A 25,611-nucleotide genomic window follows, 5' to 3' on the forward strand; every position below is an offset into this window, starting at 1 on the left:
AGCATCCACATCAGGTTACAGGTATAATACCTGTAACTCCATTTCCAGGCATCTAATGGCTTTTGGCCTCTGCAGGCCCTGAATGCATGTGGTGCACATAAAATCACATGGGCACACACATACACATAAAATAAATAAAGCTTAAAATTTGGTGGGGAAAAAAGATAATCTAGGGTATATTCTTCACTTAAAGTTAATTAATCATGGACTTGAATCGAATCCTCAAATAATATGTATTCATCATGTAGGTCAGTGTTTCATGCTCACAAGAACTGTAGGTCACCTTGTTTGAAACATCAGAAAATGGCCAACAAATAAAGTTTCAGCTAACAAATTTTGTGTCAACCACTAGCTTTGTTCCCAAAGAAAGATAAGATGTGTGGGTTAATTTGTTCTGGTGCATAAATAGGAATAATATTTTGTTGAAGAGAGAAAATATAAAAATACATTTATCTTTGTTAAAATACATAAATATATGAAACACATATAAATATTTCTTTGGTTTCTATTTTTGAAATCTAAAGTATTCAACTTAAATTTTCCTCTATTTTCTGTTCACTGCTTAGTGCTTGACAGAAAAATAATTTAAAATTTTCATCCAGCTTTGCTATGGACCCACTGTCTTTTGTATGCAAATTCTCATCTCTTTGTAACTGCTTTGAGTAGCAGTTGATTTGTAAATGATGAAAAGCATAATTTTACCAAGATGCCATGTATTTCCTCATTTGTAGAATGATGAGGATAGTTGCCATCCTTCTGAATTCTGTCATATGGATAATCTTTCTGTTTATTAAGCATAACCTGGGTTTCTGTGATGTCTAGTGAAATTGTTAAATTTCACTAGAATGAAGGGGAAGACAAAACAAAATCAAATGAAACCCGGTAATGTAAGTTCCTGGATTTTCTTCAGAATAAGGAAGAGGGGAGAGGAAATCTCACTTGTTTGTTACTAGTTTGTTGTTACACGGTTGTCAAGGAGACCTCGGGTCTTACTACCGGCAACAGTGATACTTCCTAGAAACTGACTTAAGCAATTTGAGTGGACAAGAGGCAAGAATAGTAGTGGAGGAGTAATCTAAATAAAGTGATTTTGAACGAAGCAGACTGACTCTGGAAGTGACAAAGTGTCATTTCTCAGGTTTCCCCTCACTCTGTTCTGATGTCTGCAATGCGGAATTTCTTACCCAGAATTCCTTGATATTATTTCTTTTGGGGGATAAATGCCTCTTTTCATTTGCTTTTTGTGTATACACATGGGTGCTTTGCAATTAATGTTAATTTTAAATATAAATTGGCTTTACTCATACCATTTGGGGGAGAGGTAAATTATATTTTGTTGTAGGGGTTTAATAAGAAGTATTCTTTCTGTACTTTTCATTTAAGACTGGATAAACTTTTAATTTTTATTGTTCATAGGCCACATTCATACACTTCAATGAGAGAGTGGTTCTGCTCTTCCAGTCTTCATTTAAAACCATCATAAGTGTAAATATCCCCACAATATACATTATGAATTTTGTTTCCTTTGCCATTTTCACAATAAAATTCAAGGTGTTTCCATAATTTAAACAGCTCTTACTTAAGCAGGCACCTCAAGATTTAATCATTCAGAAATTCATCTCCAGAATTAGGGATGGGATTGGATCTCAAGTCCACTCCTTTCAAATCTAAGTAGCTTCTCTATTAGTTATTTTTCTCTTGTTATAATAACAAACCTCGACAGAGACCACTTAAAGAGGGAAGGGCTTATTTTGGATCCTGATTTGAGTTCAATTCCATCATCGCAGGGAAGTCAAGCAGTTTGAGGCAACTGCTCACATAGTATCCATGATCAAGAATGGGTGAGTGATGTCTGCCAGTGCCCAGTGCATTATCTCCATTTGTCATAGTCCAGCATCCCTGCCCAGGCATTTGTCCCATCCATGGTTAAGGTGGGTCTTCTTCCATAAATTAACCCAAATGAGATGATCCCTTACAGACATGCACTAACTAATCCTTCAGAGATGTACTTGGAGATTTGTCACCACTGTGACTCCAGTTGCTTTTGACAGGTAGCACTCAGCAACCCTCCATAACCTCCTCATGCTTCGGTCTCCTTACTTGCTAAAGAAAGTAAAATGTGATGTCAAAAGATTGTGTAGGAAGTCCTGTGTGTGTGTGTGTGTGTGTGTGTGTGTGTGTGTGTGTATATATAAACACTGAACCTGCCTGGTGTATGCTCCTTCCTTGGTCTGAATCTTGCAAATGGTCCTCAGTATTGGAAGCTTAGTCTACATTAGAAGCTGCTCTTGCTCAGACTAATGTTTCTCTGTAATGTGGCTTTGCTAAAACTCTTGATGATTCTTTGATCATCCTTTAAAACAGTCTTCCCATCCTTGCCCAACATTGATCTTCACATTACTTTTCTTTTGTCCAAATTCTAATGACTGTCTAACTTAAAATTTATTTGTCTACATTCATCATTCATTATTTCTAAAGCCAACATTCAGAAAGTAAATGTAACAACAATTTTCCCTATTTTTGCCACTGCTAGAATGCAAGCATTATCAGAGAACATTATACTCAGTAGATTCTTCATAATAAATTTTTAATGAAACAAAACAACAAATCTGTATTATTTCTCTTTCCAATTTAGGTAGGAAAATGTCATATTTACACATATAAAAGCACAGAAGGATAATTATCATGTGTTCTTGATAATATTTGAGGCTTTGACAGTTGATTTCAAAGAAGTTGAGAAAAGAGTAGCTGTTGATCACATTGGAAATTCAGAGGGAAGTGGGGAGTGAGTGGTTAATGATGCAGATGATAATTTCTAATATTTCATAGCTCACAAGGTAACTGATTGGCAACTGGTTGAATAATTAAAAATAGATAATAGAGAGGATTTTACATGTTCAAACAATGATTTATGTCTAATATGGTAAACATGCCATTCACCCTAATCTAATCATCTTGAAATGTATGCAAGTACAGAAACTTCACAGTGTACCCCACAAATGTACTATTACTGTATGTCAATTTCAAATGCAAACCGAAAGGGGAAGCATTGAAAAATATTTATAGTTACAGTTTGAAACCTTTAAAATTAAATGTTTATAATTTTATAAATTTAGTATGATATGATAATTAAAATACATTTTGAGTTACTCTTAACATTCATCTATAGTTAGTCTCAATATGGCAGTTAGAATAATCAGAGATTATCCAGATGCGTAGAAAGCTGTGCTTCTACTGTACTAGGTCTTGTATCATACCTTCTTTATCTAGTCTGTGTCTGGATTCTAGGTTTACCTTCCTTTTGGTGTTGTTATCATAATCACTATTCATATTGCTGCCTGTGTCCATAGTTCCTTCTCTGACTCTGGATGTGACTTCTGCATTCAGAATATTATATACAGATTTCCAAGATTGTTACCATCTGGAAATTGTAAAAAAAATAAATAGGCTGCATGAATGAAGTTCTTTTGCTTGGTGATGTCGCTGACAGCTGAGAGCCATTCATGATTATCACTCCTTTCTTCTGTGTTATGTTTTGCTTAGGAGAGCCAAACAAGATAACAGATCTAGCATCCAGAAAGGACACAGCTAATTTACAATTAATAGTACAGTCAATTTATTCAGCTTTAATTAGAGACTAATAAAGATGCTGATAGTATGACTAATCTAACAAAAATACCAAGCTTGGGGCTAGAGAGATGGCTCTGCAGTTACAAACACTGTCTGCTCTTCCAGAGGACCTCCATTCGTTTCTCAGCACATGAATCCACCCAGTAATACCAAGTTAATGAATGGGTGAGTTTTCTGGGGAATATCTGTTAAGATATAGTAATCAAGAAATAATAAAATATACTAGCCTAGTTCAGATGAGTGGTTAAGTTGATAGATAGTACATGGGAAAGATGATCTGTTGTTTACCAAAAGGTAAACAAAAGAATAAGAGAAAGGAAAATTTCTTCCTTAAAATTTCTATTAGAAATGATCAAATGCCTTACAAACCTACTGTCAGATAATTGTTGACTTTCACCACCTCACACATTAAATCACATGAAGAAATGAATAATGCTGTATAGAACTGAACTATAAAAAACACCATAGAAGTGGAGTTATGAAAATACATAATTGGATGATGCAAATGTTAAAGGTGTGGTTATCATCCTAAGTCTTTTTGAGTATAAAAACAACTGTTTTGAGAACATGGGGACTATCCATCCCCAGGTGGTCAATTGCCATTCTCCTTTTTATTTTTGGAGAGTAAATAACAAAGACATTTACTTTGCCTGTGGATGAAGTTGGTCTTCCAGAACTCACAGGTTGATTGACAGAACCCCTGGGTATGTGCTCTGAGTTCCCTGGGAGACTCCTCAGACTGTGTGACCCTTGCCGCACACAGTGTTCTGAGTGACCTCTTCCATTGAGGATATTTGCCTCTCAGGACTTCTCTTCCAGGAATCATCATTTCCTTCAGGGAGATATGCTCCAAATCTGGGATGCTTTTCAGCTTTTTGTCCTGGGGTTATAAATCATGAAATGTGTCTAAGAAGCTTTAATATAGGATGACAGAGATGCTTTGGTAATTTAAGCCCCTGGGATTCTGGCTTCAATTAGTTTCTTTACTCAGTTCTATGTTGTGGTCTATCATGTGTTCTTTCTTAAGTCAAGGACTCAGAGTTTTAAGAAAATGAAAACAAGTAGGAAAATTTATGAATCTTAAGAAAACAAAACCATGATCTTTTCATCCCTAGGCACAGATAAATGAAGGGAAATTTTTCTTTTATGGCATTAGGAAACCAAGAAGATCAGTTTTTGAAATGTCTATAAGAAGGACATTGGGGCTGGGCAGTGGTAGTGCATGTCTGTAATCCCAGCACCCTGGGAGGCAGAGCCAGGCGGATCTCTCTGAGTTTGTGGCCAACCTGCTCTACAGAGTGAGATCCAGGACAGGCATCAAAACACCACAGAGAGAAACCCTTTTTTGAAAAAAAAAAAAGAAAGAAAAGAAAAAAGAAAAAAAAAAGAAAGATATTGGGATTGGGATGTAGCTGGAGTTATCTCCAGTCCCACCTGATCTCACTGCCACTTAGACCCTAAATACACAGACACTTATATTAGGCAGATTTAGTCTATAGATACACATTATGGAAACATAGTAGATAGCTATAAAACTCTATGAGACTAGATGCTGTCAATCACCAAAAGCTATGTAGGGATGATGAAATTAAGGTCAGGAGCTCACCAATGTTTATAGAGATCAGACATATAGTAGGACCACAAAGAGGAAACATAGAGTCAGATCACAAAATAGGACCCAAAACAGGAGAAGTTGGTATCCTAGAGAAAAAGTGAAGAAAGTGTTCTAAGACTGGAAATAATGATGGATATCCTAGAGGCCCCTTCCACCCATGACTCAGTAACCTTCCTTATAGTCCTATGTTCTATCCCTAAGTCCTCACAGCAACCATATGACACAGGCATTAATCTTACATTCCAGTTAAGGAAACTGGAAACAGATAGATCAGTTTAACCTTGCAACATTGCACAGAGACTAATCTTATAAATCGAATCCAAGAAATGCGACCTGGAGCTTCATTTCCTAAGTATGTCAGCAGGAAATCTACTGCTGGGAACCTGGCAGGCCAATAGGACAAGAAGGGCAGAATGACCCAAGACAACAGACGATGATCAGTCAAGTTCATGCTGTGATAGCTCCGTTGACAACCACTCAGTAGGAGTTAAGATGACAGAGAGGAGAAAATACAGTTTTATTTTAAATTAAACGATAGGGGAGGAATGGCAGTAACACCATTGTATTTTATTCCTCTAGCTCTCCCATTGGTTATCCCTTCAAACTTATGTAATGAAGCAGCATCGTTATCTTTTTTTTCAGAATATTCTAAGTATCCTTTGTCTTCCCATCACATGAAACATGATAGAATACTTCTGTTCAGTTTTCCCTCATCCCGCCCACAAACAATGTTTCCTTTTATAGTTTGTTTTTGTTTTGTGTCCACAAGATTAATATCTGTTCTGTGAATTATTCTCACATGTCCCTACTATAGAATGATTTGAAAATTGAAACCAATGTAATATCTGCTTGTGCAATGTACATATCACAAAAATATATTAAGAATGTGGCTCTTTCTTTGTCAGGCTGTTTTTTAAAGTCTCTATAGAATGTGGCTGTTGGTTTAAATTCGAGCATAGCAGACAAATTGAATATTAACCAGAGCTCATTTTAAAATCCTTTGGTTGGACCAATTCAAACCCATAAAGGCTTCCTTCATGCCAGCATTTTTCATCAACATCCCTCTACTCACTTTGGTTCTCCAAAATCTATTTCAAAATCTTGCTCATTGGTGGCTCATGACTTTTATCTATTTTCTTTGAAGTTATGAACTTAACTCTTTATTATTTCTTTATCAAATGGCCTCATATTAGAGAAACAAAGAATAACAAATATCTGAATTACAGCAGGTATGGGGATGATTGTTCTAGGTCCTAAGATATTTGTTTCACAAAATCACAATTATTTAACTATATTTCCTGGGCACTGAAAAGTATAATTTTCCTCTATACACGGGCCTTTCAAAATAACTGTCAATTTGTGTGTGTGTGTGTGTGTGTGTGTGTGTGTGTGTGTGTGTGTGTATTTGGATCATGGTCTCATATAATCTAGACAGCCTTGATCTCATGCAGAACTCAGGAAATGTATGTGTGATTCCCTGGCTTTTTTGTTTTATTTTGTTTTTTTAGAGACAGGGTTTCTCTGTGAAGCTTTGATGCTGTCCTGGATCACGCTCTGTAGACCAGGCTGGCCTCAAACTCACAGAGTTCTCCCTGGCTCTGCCACCTGAGTGCTGGGATCAAAGGCATGCACCACTGCTGCTGGCATTTTTATTATTTTTTAGACAGTACTGCTATATGCCAGCTGCTCTGCCTCCTGAGTCCTGGGATTAAAGGCGTACACCACCACTGCCCAGTTGATTCCCTGTTTTTAAAAGTTTACCATAGGAAGTTTTAACATCCTGTTTACATATTTTAAAAAACTTTTCTCCATATATTAGAAACTTGGTTTCAGTTATACTTTATTTTTAGTTCTCAAATAGAACATAAACATACAGACTTGATCCTTTTACTTACAGTGCTATATTTTTTAAATTTATTGTATATTAATCAGTTTTCTAATAAACAATATTCCTCCAAATTTTAGCTTACTGGCTTAAAATGGAGACTACAACTGTCTATTAAAATACAATAACCCTACCTGTGTGACTTTTGCACTTTGATCCTATCATTAGCTCGATATGGAAAAACAAGCTATACTCAGAGGCCTGGGGGTGAATGTGGAATCCAGTCTAAGGGACAAACCTTTAGCAACCAAAGCAGTTTCCCCCAAGAGGATTTAATCGTCTATCTCTTTTACAAAGCCTTATTTCAGAATTTTCTCTTTATTTTTTTCCTCTCCACATTTTCACTTCTTATCTTGCTCATTGTTTGTTTAGGATTAAGCTCTTCATAGTATACGTCATATTTACACAAGCCTTTTTTCCCCCTAAGACTGAGAGATATACCATGAAAAATGTCCTGAAGCCCAGCCATCATGTAATTATACATGATGAACGCACAAGTGCTTATCGTCATATATAACTTCACAATAAATTGGAAATAACACAAGGATTAAAAACCCAAAAATTATTTTATGAAACTGTTCCATATGTTTTAGAGAAATGGGTTTAAATTATTATTTTTATAAACTTGATAACAAGGGGTCATTTTCGTGAACAAATAGATTAATAAATAGTTTGTAAACATACTCTGTACTGACTACTGTACATTTTAAGTCTGGAAATATTATTCTTTTTTTTTCTTCCACTAACTTTAGTGCTCTTTGTCCAAGTTAATTTCTTGAATTAGAAAAATAACTTAGTCCATTTCTAGAGTGTATTTTATTTTAAGGTGTTTGCATTTTCGAAAACTTTTGTAATTAGCTCTCAGTGTATTGAGATGTAGTTTTACTGTACACTGAAGATTGTAGATTAAAAAAGAGCTACAGAACAACAGAGGGTATTCTAAAAGCTGAGTATGAGGGAAAACATTGTGGAAATATGATTTACGATGACACAGTGAGAGAAATAAGAGCCTAGTTTCCTGAGCTTCCTGTACCTTGAAGTTGGATGCTCCAAAATAGCAAGAGACTTGATGCTGCAATATCTGACCCAGTGATCTTTCTCTTTAGTTACTGTCTTGAGAGCTCACAAAAGCAGACTGTGCAGGTGGCCTCCTTAACTGCAGAAATTTCAGATGAGCCTAAAGTTATAATGCATGTTCATGTCATAGTCTGCTGATGGTGTAAGCTATCTCAGATGCCATGAGGATGTCATTTCAGCCACCCAGCTACTAAAAAGAAGCATGTGGTGGGGAAGCTAAGCTTCTAATTCATTCATGGTTTTGTGAATTCTTAGCAAAATTTAAGCATGTGTCCAAGGTATGTTGGCCCATATTCTGAAGTGTAAATATTAGCAAAAGGTCTTTTGTGAGTTTTGAAGGAGACTAGCTTGCTTGACAATACAAAAGATGTGATTGTTGAAGGTGTTTCTTCTTTCTACCAGCTGTTAGTTTGTCAGTTATCATTCTCTAGGAGTTTCCAAAAGTCTTGTGTAGGAGGGGTCTTGTATAGTACAAAAGAATCTTCATTTAAAAATGATCTTTAAATCTTGATTCTGAGTGTATGGTTCAATTATATTGAGACTTTCTTACATGCATATGACATGTTTGAGCAAATCCACTCTCTACTCTCTTCAAATCCTTCTATAGCTCCTTTGGTCACTTATCCCTCCAACTTGCAAGTTCTATTTTGTTTTATAAAACTCACTGGTTCTACTTAGTGATGCATGGTTGTAAGACTATCTGCTGAAACATGGCCTTTCAGGAGCCACATCCCTGAAAAGAACTAGCACCCTCAGTGGCCAATAGCTTTTTCAGCTATGGATAGGGCTTTTCTCAATGGAAGGAGTATCAAGGAATTGTTCTACTTGGAATTTGGTCCAGGGTATGATGGCAGTTAAGACTGAAAAAGTAGGGGAGATATGATTTTATGGTTGTTGGGAATTCTACATCTGGTAAGCTAAGGCTTATTTCCTGAACATTGAAGAAGATTGCTCTGGGATTTTTCTTTAGAAGTGGAAAAATAAGGCTGTTTATAACATAGAAAGACAGCCTTGGTTTCAGGGCTAGACTACATTTCTATTTCTGTTGAGTACTTGGTTGATGATACATTTTAATAAGAAAAAAAGATAACATAATAATGGAATCAAGTAAACAGAAAGAGAAAGCAGAAAGATGTAGAAAGAAAAGAATGTACCCGTAGTCTTTGGAGGCTTGAGAGTTTTCTAGGTGTTGGTGTCTACAATGTTACTCTGGAACTAGAGTGGTTCCAAGGCTAATAAGTAGACCAGAAAACATTAACTTAACAATGTTTTATTAAATGAAGCAATAGAAGAGAAGGAGTTTACTTAAGGAAAGAGAAAAAAAACAAAGAGAACAACAGAGAACTCAGCACAGAATTCTGGAGGTCACAAACATTAATGAATAAGGAAATCTAACAGAAAGAATATTCTTTTTATTCATTCTGCACTAGAACAGTTTTTGTTTTCTTTTGTTTTGTTTACTTGTGAAAAGTCAATTGCTTCATCAAGGAATGCCTCATCTTCGAAGGTATTTTATCCTAGCCCTTTAAACTGTTTGTGAATTTTCAAACATGAACTCATAAACATATAAAACTTGTTGAAGTATAATATTTTAAATATGCTTTATTTTATGACTTATCAAAATGCTTTAATTTAATTTCTATACCATAAAACAGAACACAATGTCTGCAGTTATGCCACCCTTGGATTAGGTATAGATTTAAGTGTTACTTTGGGAATGGTGGTTCTTAGGTACCTCTTGAAGCAGTACCTGCTGATTTACTGTAGGACAAGGTCCTTTAGCGATTCACATTGCCAACTTCAGGATTTAAGAAGAGTAAATAATATCCTATAATATTGAAAGGCGGGATTGCTTTAGACACAAAGAACTATAGATGAAGTCTCAGACATTGAACTAAACAAACCATACTTGTGAACTCTGGAGTACAAATGCTATTGCATCAAAAGTGACTTGCTCACAACAAAGGAAGTGGTTTGGGAAAGATAATGAAGCACAGAGAGGCAAGGTCAATTTTGAGAAATAAAGAATGTCATGTTTTACAGGATTCACGACAATTTTAGACTCTTTAGGAAATCTTCATCGTGAATCTGAATTCCATTACATGTTAGTTTCAGTTTTTATAAGATCTGTTTGTCCCAGATACTTGTTCTTAGTCATGTATAATTAAATTCTCAAAAAAATTGGTGTACATAAAGTTATCATCCTCATTTAACAGATGACGAAACAGGCAGAGAGAGTAGGTAGTTGTCTTAGTTAGGGTTTCTATTACTGTGAAAAGGCACCATGGCCATGGCAACTCTTATAAAGAAAACATTTAATTGGGTTGGCTTGTTTAGAATTTCAGAGGTTCAGTCCATTATCATCATGGCAAGGAGCATGGCAGCATGAAGGCAGACATGATACTGGAACAAGTAGCTGAGAGATCTGTATCTTGTAGGCAACAGGAAGTCAACTGACACATAGGGAGGTAACCTAAGCATAGGAAGCCTCAAAGCCCACCCCTACAATGACACACTTCCTCCAACAAGGCCACACCCACTCCAACAGAGCCACATGTCCTAATAGTGCCACTCCCCATGAGATGTGGCCATGGGCAAGTTACCTTCAAACTGCCACAGTGGTGATGAACCAGCCATAATGCTCTACCTCCAGAGTCTGTGCTATGAACAGTGTAGTAACTCTTTACTCCCAGACTTTTATTCTTTCACAGTAAATATTTCACACTTCACTCTTTGCCCACTTGGCTGGAATTTCTATGTTTCCATATCTAAGCTTGAAATAAATGTAGTTTCCATTATATAGCCAACTATACTTGTGAGGAGAATCCATATATATATATATATATATATATAATAATATATATATATATATATATATATGGTTTTAGAGGCTATATTTCTGTAAACAAAACATCACTTATTGCCATATAACTCTAATTTTAATAAATTAAATCTTTTGAGTGTTATGTCAGTACATGGCTAGTGGTTACTAAGCACCTTTTTCATGATTCATTTCTTGCTCTATTTCATGAACACAAATAATCTTATTATGTTGAGAGGACCATAGCACTAAATCACATATTCCAACAGCTATGAGTGTTCTTTACTTTAAAAATGTATGAATGAAAAGCTTCTACTTTATTTATTCACTACTTCAAAGTAAATTGGTCTCAAAGCATCTATGTACTTTATAAGAGTGATAAAAAGTGAGCTTATGTTGTACTGTGGAAGTAAGATTTATTATACAGAGAAAATGAGAACCTTATGAAAATGTAAGTTCTAATTCAAGCTGTATGGAGTGGGAGTTGAGACTGTATATTTCTTACAAGTCCCAAGTGATGCGAGGGTGATTGGTCACCTGTGTTTTATAAAATCACTGAGAGAATGAGTCAGTGTAATACACATGAGGATTGGAGGGTACTTAGAAGCGGGTGGTTGGTAGATGACAGGAATAGATACTGACATCTACAGTAGTTGAGAGGGAAAGGGAAAATCCATCCTGAGCACATATGAGTAAATCATCATCTTATGGGGAAGAATAAATAAATAGAAGGAACATATTGGAACTTTGGAGATGAATGAAGACAAACAATGAGTTTATCCTGGTGGGTGAGCGTAGACATCATGTAATTGGGCAAGTCTTTTAAATACGTAATATGAATGTTGAAGTATGAAGAAGTTAGTTCTAGAAATTTAGTTGGAATCTTAGTAGTAAAGATATAACATTTTTGGAGGAAAAGGGACACATTCTGTGCAGAGAAAATCGTGCCTTTAAGAATTGAGGGGAAAAGATGTAATGAAACTAAGAACAATAGACCAGAGTGGCAGTGCACAGGTTGCGTAGCTGTGACAGAAGATGTAAAGAGCAGAGAACACGGTTGATACAAAGACATAATAAAGCAGTGAAAATCCCAGTGTTGTTCAAGATAATGACCTTACACATCTTTGTAGTAGGCTTTAATTTTAATCTCAGCCTTTAGGACACTGATCATAGAGGATGATGGTTTAGAGTCCAGCCTGAGCTACATAGCATGTTTCAGGCTAGTGTGATTGTGCCTCAGTAAGCCAAGCAGAAAAGAAAAGCGTAATCTCTTCACAAAGACAAGCAATAAATGTACGATAATAAATATCAAGGAATTGAATGAAGTAAGAGATGTTGGTACAAAAATAGTCAGCATGTAACGTATTCTTTCCCAGCAAATCAGAAACGTATCCAAAAAGCCAAACTGGCTGTAGCTGAATCATTTAATAGCACTATTGCCTATTCCTAATTGAATAGCCAGACCTATATTTTTCTTTAATAATTGTATGTAGAAATGATGAGCTAGTTTTAGTTACCAGAAAACCCTTTGTTTTGTTATCGTCTTCATTGATCCTGTCAATGTTCAGCATGAGAAGTAGAATAAAGAGTCACTAAATTATAGGTAGTCATTTGATTGGAGGAGTTATAAGTTAACTCTGAAAATCCCAAGAGATTTGCTCACCTTGTTTGCATTTTAAAATTTATTTGTATTTATTTAATTTCTATCTGATTGCATTGAAACAGCTTATTCTTTTTCATCTATTTTATGATATTGTTGACAGCAAAGTAACTTGGCCACTTGTCTCAGTTCATGGTATAGTTAAAATACAGATTATTTTCTATACAAAGACCAATGTATAAAATGATGAATGTGAAAAACATGTGCTCTATCAACACAAAAATGCCTTCCATATGATAATGAGTTCCCTTTACAGTAGGCTACAGCAAGGCTTGCACGTTCCCACCACAGGGTGGTTCAGAAAATTGAGAAATGATCTAGAGAACAAAACATGACCAGAAGAAATGTTTCTCTTGCCTAAATCCTCTCTGCTCAGCAATAGAGCAAATTGATCAATAGCAATAAGGTTCCAGTGACCCTTCATGCTGATCCTAGCTCCTCGGTGCTATTCTAAGGTCCTTGCAACTGCTAATGACTGTTCATGCACTCCATGTGTGATTGTGAAGAGGTACAACTCCTCTGGGAAGTGAAAGCTTCTATCAGTGCCTATATGGGTGTGCCAATAGACTCTTTGATCTATTGAGTCTAATTTTTTTTCTAAATGCTGTCTCTTCAACTTTTAACAGTACAGACATCAATTTAAGCTACAAATTTGTATTTTTGTGGATAAAGTGTTACTCTTCAGAGCTTGGGGTTGAGTAATGGCTTGTTATTTTTTTTGAGCAAAGTATTAGATTAAAAAATAGTGTGGGGCTAGTGGAATGGATCAGTAAAAAAAAGGCACTAGTTTATATGTTAGAAGATCTAAGTTCAACTTCTTTATACTACAAGATGGCAAGAGAGAACCAATCCCAGAATTATCTTCTGATATCATACATATGCTATGACATGAATCATTCTGCACACACACACACACACACACACACACACACACACACACACCCCACTACACACACTAAAATAAATTAAGTAAAATTTAAGAATGTTTGGGAATGATAAGATATTTTTAAAGATTTTTGGTTTTTTTCCTAGAACTTAACTCTATGTAATTTTCAACTCTGGTACACATCTTTCTTTACACAAAAATACTTTATTGTAAACTTCTCTTTTAAATTGTGCAGTATTAGGTATCAACAATAATGTATGAGTCATACACTCAGTTTTTAATAAATTGCTCTTCAAAATATTTGCTTTAAGAGAACAAATTAGAGTTGATCAAACTCCCAGCTCCTACTCATCCTTTTACTGTTCTGGATAAAGGAATCTTATAAATTAAACTTTAGTTTATTTAATATTTTCACAGTCAGTTGAAACTTAAGGTTGTATAAGATAAATATTGTTAAATATTTATAATATATAACATCTAACATAACATTAAAGTCAGCAATGAGACATTTTTGCTATAAGAGTTGTGCTGGATTATTTCATAGGCCATTCATAATCAAAATTCACAGTATATGTGTTGCATTACCATAATTTTCTGATTAGTTTGTTATTTATATTTGTTTATGTGTGTTTCAATTGCATTTCATTAACTCATAACTTTCTTGTAAGTTTGCACTTTCTTTCCATGTTCAAAGAATCCCTTTAATTCACTTTCTCTGTTTCTCCTCATACAGTCTGACAGCCAGATATGCATCTCAGTGTAATCAGAGTGGAATTGCAACCAGTCAGAAAAAGCCTACTAGGTCAGTTCACGTCTCTAATCTATTGTTTGTTAGTGATATGCAAGTAAATGCCAGTGATATTCTGTCCAATCACTTTACATTTCCAAAACATGGCACACTTCTAAGAGTACTAAGTTTCAAGCACTGAGTTCTCCGAAGTAGATTTCCATATGGAGACTTTGGGACAAGTAAATTAGCTGATTCAATGGGTTTAGAGGTCTGACTTTGATTGAGATTTAGTGATGCACAGTGACATACTGGGTAAAAGCTGAGTCCTAGACTTAAAGTAAGTGAGGAAAAAATGACTTTAAAGCCCTTTGACCTTTTGAGGTCACAGAATCTGAAAGTTATGACAAGATTTTTAACTATTTTGAAATAGGCATGTTACTTATTGCACACTTTAAAGAAGAATTGGGTTGGATGATTTATATGGGGAAATTAACCTAGGATGATATTCTATATATAATAAGTTAAATTTCTGCATTGAAAACATATGAAAACATTTAAAGATAAATATATATTTGTGCTTTTTATAAAATAATGATATATATAAAGTATTGGAAGAGCTTTATTGTTGCTCACATTATTGATAAAAGAATAAAGGTAGCTCATTGACATTAGTGCATTTCCCTTGCCTTGGTTTCTTTCTTTTTTTTACATGAAATTCCACAGTAGTAAAAACTTATTATGTAGAGAAATATCTTTAAAATTACTTAATTAAAGTGACAACAATAGACCTAAATTACTATATAATGAGGACAGTGACATGCCATGAACAGTGAGCACCTTCATGACTCCTGTGAAGATGTGGGCATGTACGACATCTGCTAAGTCCTTTGTTCTAGTGGAACTTTTCTGTGTCACACACACTCTCTCTCTCTTTTTTCCTCCATCTCATTTCCCTTCTTACTGCTTTGATGAATGGTCTGGAAGCTCTGGCTGCCTGTCAAATTAGGGTAATGAGAAGAGCAAATGTATCTTTTAATTTGTTTTAATTTGTTCTTCTGGGGACTGAAGATCACTTAACTTCATGGGTCACAGTAAAGATTAAAATGCATCTTAATTGCTTCCTAGAAGTGGGTCAAGTTTCATTGCAAACAGGGCAAGTTTGAGGACAAACTGTTTATACATGAGTTTGGAATGAATTTCAAAGTCTATGGTTATGTCTACAGAAATTGCTCTCATATTTATTGGGATTGGGACATTTGGCTCAGTTAATTATTTGACTTTTCTCTGTGGAAAATAGTTAGTGGTACTGTAAATTCCTAGTGTCTGTGGTTATGATGTTGTAGTTACAACCCCTTGTATAGCTATTTGAGAAGAACTTAAAAGCTGGACTTATTTTGAAAAGATTCTAATCTCATGCACGGCACAACACCAAGCTAATAGAATAACTGGAGAGACCATTAGGCACATGTGTTTAAATTCCAATGTACAGTCAAAAAATTTGAACCTCTTAATCATCTCTAACATCAATGCAGCTCTAGTATTTAGATTTTCCTGATGCCCATTGCATTTTGCAGTTCTTCTGTCATAAAAGATTTATATTAGGGGGTGGGGGTGCTTTCTCAAATCAGGTAGTACAGTGGAGATGTGTTGAAATCTGCTGTGCTACATGGATTGGCAATTTGGACATGTAACAGTTACAAAAATTATTTTAAACTTTTCATTAAAAAAAACCAAGATCAGCACTGTATTTCTTAACGTTTTGGATCGATCCATCTTTCTTTTCAAACAGGAATTTTCAGAGCAGTACACAGTCTCATTCACACGGTGGCAGCACACGCCCACAATGTTGGCAGTATTCATGTCACATCTCAGTAGTGTCCATGCTTGCCCTTACATTCTAGGTTTTATTTCACGTGGGTTGAGCTTAGGATACATGTGTAAAATGCAATAGTAATGTAAACTAAAAATTAGGTACAGCTCATGAAATAATTAACAAGTGGCATTTTAAAGAAAAAAATAGTAAAATATAAACTGATCTAAACTGAAATTTAATGATCGTTTTAATGAAGTAGTGTCAGGCTGCAAGCATCTATCAAGGTGCTCTGATGATGAGAGAGATGGCATGAATATCCACACGACTTGTTCTTCATACACAAAAAGCACTGAAACTTCTTTCACTCTATGTATATTTCAACTGTCATTCTACACATAGTGGATTTTTTTCCTCTGAGGTTAGCATCCTGTTTTGTCCTATGTGATGAGGTGGGCACCTGTGAAAAAAATCACCAACATATATCTCATTCCCTTTATTTACAAGAGAATGAAAATTTTTTGTAAGACAGCCCAGCTATGTATAATATAATCATGACCTTGGTCATAGCAACATGTTTTAATGTAACTTATAAGCTTAAGTTTAGCTAGTCAAAGTATTGTTGCTGTTTGCCTCTTGTTCAATAATTTATCCTTTCCATTAATTTTTAAATCTTAGGCAAAGCTACCTTAACTAAACATATGTTCCATGCACTTGAAAGGAAAAATTTTACCAACTATAAATACCTAAATAATATGCTAGGAACTCTATAAGGTTAAATGTCATTGTTGCTCTTGTCAAATAATTTTATGTATATTTTTAATATAAATTTTGATTCATCTGAATATGGATATTTTTATAGGCCACTCTGTTTTAGTTTTCCTATCTTTGGAGCATGCTTATTGAGAAGTAAAACCAGCTTTTTCTCCCAGTCGCTTACTTTGTGTCCAGCTGTTTGTCCCTTAAAAAAAAACCCATCATTTTCTGCTAAGTAGGTGGTAGGCGATCCTGTATTGTGGGTTTCCCACCAACTCTTCCTTGCTCACACTTCCCTTCTCCTTCGTTTTCGAAGTGTACAATAATGATGTAATTTTTCTCATGCTATTTCAGGCTTCCAGGGCCCTCTAGGGTGCCAGCTGCCAGCAGCAGCAACAAGGCTCAAGGAGCCTCCAATCTGAATAGGAGAAGTCAGAGCTTTAACAGCATTGACAAAAACAAGCCTCCCAATTACACAAATGGAAACGAAAAAGGTAAGTGTGCATCTGTCCCATCCTTCTGCCCCGAGTCTAATGTATGCCTTGAGAATGGACACGCCAGTGCTGATAGTTGAACAGTGGAGCAGCTTGGGGATGGGAATATCAGAGGAGTTCCCTAACCCCCACCTCATCATGAATTGCAGCTTCCTCCTGGACCTTTCTTTTCTGCAGAACATTTCAAGGAAATGAGTTCATGTATTTTAAAGCAGATTGTTACTTTATAGAGCCAAGCATAAAATCTGTTTCAGAACATGAGTTACCCCAGATGTATATAAATAGTGTTTTCTTATGTCTCTCATGTTTTATGAAACTGTCTCCTGAAATAAAAAAGCTGTGTTAAATTGATTTGGATCCTTATGTCAGTTAACATAACTGACAAAAAATGTGGGGAGCATTTAAGGTGGATCCAACAGAAGTTGAGATGCAGTGAGCAGGCTGGGATAGTGTATACCTATAATTCCTGTACTCAAGAGGTTAAGGAAGGAGGCTTGCTGCAAGTTTGAGGCCTATTTGGGATACATAGTAAGTCCCCAAATAGGCAAGATGACTGCCTGTGGGTGTATTTCAGAACAGTAAGAACAACAAACAGTGGATATATGTTTGTGATAGATGTTTGTCTTTGGATTATTCATTTACTCTTATTTTATATGCATTGGTATTATGCTTGCATGTATATCTGTGCAAGGGTTTCAAATCCTCTGCAACTAGAGTTACAGACAGTTGAGAATTGTCATGTGGGTGCTGGGAATTGAATCTAGGTCCTCCAGAAGAGCAGCCAGTGCTCTTAACCACTGGACCATCTACCCAGGCCCTAGTGTCTATTTTTAAAAGCAGCAGTAGTTGGAAATGCTATGACCTCAGCTTTCCTTAAGTATCAAATTATCTATATCTATATTATTTTAAACTATTTCTTACTAGAAACATAAAATCACAAAATGAATGGGTAAAAGTTATACAAATATGTGTGTGAATGATAGATTATAAATTATCTACAAGCCACACAGTTCTCTATGATATGTGAAGTGTACATTTTTAATGGTGCTCGCTTGGAACTTGTTCCATTTGGGTCAGGGCTCAATAGAATGAATTTACATCTTATGCCCAAATCCTAGGGAAATCAAAAAGCTGTGCTTTCTAAATATTGTGACTGTTGAAGCAGTCTTTCCAAATCAGTAAAATGTCCTATTTCTCTTGTTAGTACCCTGCCCAATGTAGGACAGTATATGAAATTAAGAAATGATTCATATGCCTAGTCAGGAGAACTATTAGAAAGCTTCATTTGAATGGTTAAACCAAGCATGAACTATTTTGTACAGGTTAGATGATTACCACTTGTGTCAATAGGGAATTAGGCAGCATTCTCTTACTCAGACATAAATTGACAGGTACGGTCTTGAACCAGACACTGTTTTGTGAGAATCTTTCCCTTTGACTAAGGCAAATTTTGGAAGATTATAACCCCTGGATAGCAAAGCAATGTGTCTTAATGCCTGAAATATTCCCCACTTTTGAGTCCAGTGGTGGGAAGGGGAGAGGAAATACAGATTTTGAAGTCTGAAGCTTTAAAAAGTCTTTTGTAGACAAGTGATTGAGTATTTAATGATTCATAATGACCAGGCAAGTTCAAAACTTTAATAAAAAAGTTATTGCTGGTGTAATTAGGAGCTCTATTGACTTTCATAATATTCTGAAATCTGCTTGTTCTTTCCTTTCCTGATTTGCTATCTTAATCGATATATGATTCCAAAGAACATTTTAAAACAAGGAAAAAACATTCTCTTCAGTAATCAATCCAAAGGAGATTAAATTATTTATTACAATGTCTAATACTACTCATACACCTCCTTTTTTTTTTTTTTTTTTTTTTTTTGTTTTCAAGACAGGGTTTCTTTGTGTAGTTTTGGAGCCTGTCCTGGAACTCGCTCTGTAGACCAGGCTGGCCTCGAACTCACAGAGATCCACCTGGCTCTGCCTCCCGAGTGCTGGGATTAAAGGTGTGCGCCACCACCGCCCGGCTACACCTACTTTCTAAACCCAAGTTTAATTACTCTTCTTTTACAGGCTCCATAATTTTGAACATTCTTTGGTTTTCTTTCACTTAAATTAAAGTATATCCTTAAAGCCTTTATTTATTTATTTATTTATTTATTTTTTGGTAAGAAAGGAAATGGGAAATGGACATTTCTAGTTGAAAATAAGCATTTCCCTCCTTTTGTGACCTTAGAAAATGTATAATAGGTTGAAGCTAATTCTATAATTATATGCTATAAAATTTCTAGAGGCGGCCAACAAGCTTGCAAACAGGGTTGTATTGAATGGACTACCACTATTTATTTAAAATACTAATGCTGCCATATATGAATATGTGTGCGTATATATGTGTATATCCATATACATGATACCATAGTATATTAGTATCTATACATACATACATAACTGATACTAGAAAAGAGATTTAGAAGTGATCTAAAATTTTTGATAAAGTGATGTCATGAAGTGTCTGTATTTGTTACCTTTTCATTTCAAAGTCTTTATTTCCAGTATCTCAAAGTAAAACCCCAAAGGTGGACAAGCACTTGTGTTTTTTCAAGGATGCTCTCAACTTCTCTAGCATAATGTCTAGCCATAATACATAAGTACATAGCAATGTTTCTAATCACCACAAGATGGAGACAGACACATGCAGTATGTGGCCTTGTCACTTAATAGAGAAAGCAAAAGGTATAAGAATGTAGTAAAATGACTTAGTTTTAAATAAAGCTAATGGGAATTTTCAAAACATTTTTGAAGCATATGTCGCTTATCCCATTTGGTTTAGGAAGTTATAGGGGAGGAATGTGTAATTCATAACCCAAATCATGAGAAAATATGGAAGCTATACTTTGCAGATCATTTGATAGGTTTGTAGACATTTGTTACACATACAAAGTGGCCATTAAGTGTCAATGAATTGCCCATAAGTTTAGATAGACTCACATGATATAACACAGTCATCTGGTGCCTATTTTACATGTACAACACACTTGCTATTAGAGTTATTTGTGCCACATCTCTTAATAGTGCTACTCCCTATGAGTTTATGATGGCCAATTATATTCAAATGACCACATTCCACTCCCTGTACCCCACCAGCTTGTAACCACATTATAATGCAAAATGCATTTAGTCCAACTTCAAATTCCCCATAGTTTATCACAGTCTCAACAGTGTTTTAAAGTACCAAGTTCAAAGTCTCTACTGAGATTCATATAATCTCTTAACTGTAATCCCCTATAAAATCAAAATCAAAAAACAGATCACATACTTCCAACATATAATGCCACAGGATATACATTACCATTCCAAAATATAGGGAAGGAAACATAGTGAGGAAATACTGGACCAAGCAAGATCAAAAACCAGCCAGGTAAACTCCAAACTCTGTATCTATATCTGATGTAAAAACTCTCTTCAGTTCTCCAAATCCTTTCATCTTTGTTGACTGTAACACACTGTTTTGTTGTTGTTGGTATTTTACTCTTTTGGGGGACCACCACCCAGCTCCCAAATAAATTCATACACAGAGGCTTATTATTACTTATGAATGCCCAGCCTTAGCTTGGCTTAGTTTCTTACCAGCTTTTCCTAACTTTAAATTATCCTGTCTTTTGCCTCTGGGCTTTTCCTTTTCTCTTACTTCTGTAAATCTTATTCTTACTCCATGGCTTGCTGTGTAACTGGGTGGCTAGCCCCTGGAGTCCACCTCCTTGTCTGGCTCCTCAATCTGATTTTTCCTTCCCAGATTTCTCCTTCTATTTATCTGTTCTGCCTGCCAGTCCCACCTATTTCTCTCTCCTGCCTTACTATTGGCCGTTCAGCTCTTTATTAGACCATCAGGTATTTTAGACAGGCACAGTAACACAGCTTCACAGAGTTAAACAAATGCAACATAAATAAAAATAATACACCTTAAAATATTACTCTACTACACTATTTTCTTTTGAGCTGATTCCACTGCCAGTTAGTAGCTCTCCCCTACAGGTATCCCACAACTCTGGCATCTGTAACATCTTGGGGCCTCCAAGGCAGTCCAGGCTTCTCTTTCACTCCTTCACATAATAACCTCTCCTGACATCCATAGGGACACCCGTGACACATATCTGCCCTCCGCGGCTTTCCATAATCATGGAGGAATATTCCACAGTCTCTTTCTTCTATCTTAAAAACCTGAACCATGTTGCTGAAGCCGGCAAGTTCGGCTGCTTGTTGGGGCTGGAACATGGGCCTGCTATTCAATTACATCTTCACCAGCTTTCTTTTTTCAATGGTTTTCTTCACTGCCTATGCTGGCTGTCCTGAAACTGGATCTGTAGACCAGACTGGCCTTGCACAGAGATCTTTCAATTATGTCTTACCAGCTTTCTGTGTTTGATTGTTATCCTCAGTGCCTAAGCTTGACCATTCTGAAACTTGCTCTGTAGACCATGCTGGCCTCAAACTCAAAGATCCACCAGCCTCTGCCTCTGGAGTGCTGAGGTTAAAGGCATGTACCATCACACCCAGCTCTGAGCTTTTTTTTTCATTCTTTTTCACAAGTGGGTTACCCTGAGATCACCACCTCCTTTATTCAATTTCTTATTCTGTTTATCTCCTTGAATACAGAGTTTAGCTCCATTCTACTTCCTGTTGCTCCTTTTCCTCCTCAAATTTTACATTTTGTATTTTAACTTGGTCAGCTTGCTCTTTTTCATTATAAATCTTCTTTAGAGTTACCACTAATAACCACACGACAGTATATACCAGGCTGTTTTGAGGTTTCCTCTGCCAATGGAATTAATCCAAAACTATTCACTTAAGCCTCAGGCAGCCACATTCTTCACCAAAATATCACAAGAAAGATCTCTAGGCAACATACTAAAACTCTTCTCTGAAGCCTCTCCAGCCAGGTCTCCACAGTTCAAATAACTCTTAGAACTCTGTCTTCCATGCTCCAATTAGCCCATTAATCAGCAGTTAAAGCTTTCCTAACCCAAACTCCCAAAGTCCATATCATTCCAAACAAAAACATAGTCCAGCCTATCACAGCAATATTCCAGTCCCTGGTACCAACTTCTGTCTTAATTAGGGTTTCTATTGCTGTGAAGAGACACTATGACCACAGTAACTCTTATAAAGGAAAACATTGAATTGGGTGGCTTTCAGTTCAGAGGTTCAGTCCATTATCATCGTGGTGAGACATGGTAGAACACAGGCAGACTTGGTGCTGAAAAGGAAGCTGAGAGTTCTACATCTTGAGCAGGCAAAAGGAAGCAGTCTGAGTCACTGGGCATGGCTTGAACACATATGAGATCTCAAAGTCTGCCTCCACGGTGACACACTTCCTCCACTAGGCTATACCTATCCCAACAAGGCCACACTTCCCAATAGTGCCACTCCCTATGAACTTATGGGGATCAATTACATTCAAATTACCACATCCTCCATTTCTTCTTCAGAGAAGAGCAGGCCTTCAAGAGACAACAGCCAAACAGGACATTAAAAAAATTAAATTTAAAAAGAATATTTCATCAGCTAATAAATTGGTCTTTGTCATAAAATAGTTTCTGATCTTAGGTATGACCAAGAAAGATGACAATTATAAAAGATTTTTCAAAGGTTATAATTTTCTAATGAGAGAATTCTGGGTATATTATTTGATTATTATAGTTATAAATATGATGGTTATTCTTAGTTATTAGAAATTAGAACATTTAATTTGAATATTTTAAAATGTTTCATTTAGTACTCAAATTGAGTTTACTAGTTTAAAGGAATTATTAAACAGGATGAGCAAAATGTTGAGAATTATTGCTCAGAGGTAGCTTGAGGGGTTGATTTCATTATACTATTCTATGAATGTTTAAGAAGATAAATTTTGAGAGCAAAGAGTTCAGGAATAGAGCTGGCATGGCTGGAACCTGTGGTTGCCTCCCAATTCTTCAAAATTATAATACCTCAAAATTAAAAAGAGAGATGTTTTGTTTAGAGAATTAGACAAATTAAAAATTCAGAAATCTCTAGAATTTGTAAATTGTAATAAAGATTTATTGATGAGAACAATTTTACTTCCATATTGAAGAAAAACAAACTATTCAAAGCATAGTAGTGTTAGTTGGTCTGATTGAGGGTAGAAGGATACACAGTGAATTCCAAATGATGTGACATCGAATGGAATTAGTAAAGAAACGTAACTCTCTCATTTCACTACCTAATACCATTTTAATGCTAAAGCATTTCCCAAGACATGTGTGCTCATTTTAGCAGATGAATTAAAATATAAGTGCACATTGTCATAAATTATCACTTGCAGAGACGGCTGTGATAGAAATGTTAGAGTAGAACGCAATGCCATCTCACTGTTCAATTGAAGTAGAATGTAGGAGAAAATCTCTCAGAACAAATGGTGAAATGAAGAAAGTGTCTTTTGTTAAGCTTCTCATAATCACCTTCACTTTCTCTTCCTGATCACCTGCCATTCAAAAGCTGACAATGAGGATTGCAGGGTGATATCAGGATTTATGAGAGCCCATGCACTCTGAAAAAGTCCTTTAGATAGATGCATCCTCTGAAGAAAACCACACACCTAATGACTAGGAACTGGATCCTGTGAAAACCATGCTGTGTCTCATTTGAGCATACATTTTATGTGTTTTGAGAACCATTAATAAATCAGTTTTGTTTTATAAAATCTGTGGAATGCATTTAAAAGAGAATACTAACTATTTCAGTTACTGGAAATGTAATTTCCCTTGTTTCATTTGTGACCCAGTTGTGAGCTAAATTTCAGAGTACTGAACTACTCAACCTGGTGTGCCTAACACAGTTCCTTAGAGAGCTGTTTTTCCATGTTGCTAAGGAATATACCTCAGTACCCAGGGGAATGTTATTACACTCTCATTACCTCTCTCAAATGGTTCTTATACTGAACATGTACCTTTACTGAAGAGGACAGCATCAAGCATCTTCTAATATGGAGCCTTTTTACTTTTATTTATGCCCAACTTGGGATTAGCAGGATTGATGCTAAAGATCTAGCATCATTTTGACTCAATGTCGTAAGCTATTACAGTTAATGTGAGTTGTGTATTAGCTATTGAATTTCATATGCTTACTAGCAGAAAGCATATGATATTCACTCTTCAACACATTTTTTTTCTGGCTCTTTTGTTTCCTAATTCTTGTTAAATTTCTATAAGGAACTAAATTGCTTTTCTTTTCTCTTGTAGATAATGTGTATGTTTTAAGATTTATTTTTTATTATATATGTGTGTGTGTGTTTGTGTGTATGTGTGTATTTGTCTACGTGTATATACACACATCACATGCATGCCTAGTTCCTGTGGAAGCCAGAGGGCATTGGAAATCCTGGAACTGGAATTACAGATAGCTTTGAGTAGCCATGTGGGTTCAGCGAACCTAACCTGGGTCCTCTACAAGGCCAGCCTCAATGCATATGTTTAATTTTTATTTCAATGCATATTATTTAATTATTATCTAATTAGTGATAATTTCATTGTGTTTACCATGACTCTTGTTTATCTAAAATATGATATCAATACCATGATTTCTGAAATCTGAGGAGTTTTCAACTCTTAGCCCAACTCTGAGTACGTATGAGGTAATATCACTAAGCAATATTAGTGAAATATGTCACTAAATATGTTTGTGTGTGTATACTGAGGGGTTTCATTTATTACTGAAGATAGTAAAAACTGGTTGGTGAATAGAAACATCTCCAAATGTCACCCCTCCACAAAGCAACTCTCTGATTTTGCAAAGGGTACAGGAGAGCATGTGCGGAGAGGACAGTTACTCTGTAATAGCATCCTAGGTTTCTGTTGAGTCATTATAAAATTGATGACTGGAACATTTCACAAGCAATTGCCTTTGCAAGGTGGCATGCTGTGACACAAGGGAGGCAACAGACTACATTTCCATCTGGGTTGTCCTTTTTGACTTTTCACATTTTTCAAAGGAGCTTTGAAACAAATGTTACTGTGAAACAAATTGGTATTTCATATATCGATTATGACCAATCTTATTACAACCCATAACTCCATCGTTTCTTCCCTTTCACATGAATTATTGTGCTTAGGGTATCCGAGGCTATCAGTGTTATCCAACACTTTGCCTGATCTGCAGGGAACACTTTTCAAAGAATGCTGATATTGTCATCGTCATTATCGCCTTATATATTTCTTAGTTAAAAGTTTGTTTTCCGTG

General features: G+C 35.8%; 1 protein-coding gene across 7 annotated transcripts in view; it reads left to right on the forward strand.

Moving 5' to 3' along the window:
- The window catches only part of Nav3 (neuron navigator 3), a 767,863-nt gene that overhangs the window by 551,399 nt on the left and 190,853 nt on the right, over positions 1–25,611 (forward strand). For 6 of the 7 annotated variants that reach the window (XM_028873085.2, XM_028873083.2, XM_028873084.2 and 3 more), the window contains 2 exons: positions 14,308–14,376; positions 17,225–17,364. In XM_028873085.2, coding sequence (XP_028728918.1) covers positions 14,308–14,376; positions 17,225–17,364 — 209 coding nt within the window. The remainder of the gene's footprint in view (positions 1–14,307; positions 14,377–17,224; positions 17,365–25,611) is intronic. The other variant, XM_028873086.2, reaches the window with a different exon arrangement.

This window comes from Peromyscus leucopus, chromosome 18 (genome assembly GCF_004664715.2).
Source record: "Peromyscus leucopus breed LL Stock chromosome 18, UCI_PerLeu_2.1, whole genome shotgun sequence".
NCBI classification, from domain to species: Eukaryota; Metazoa; Chordata; class Mammalia; order Rodentia; family Cricetidae; genus Peromyscus; species Peromyscus leucopus.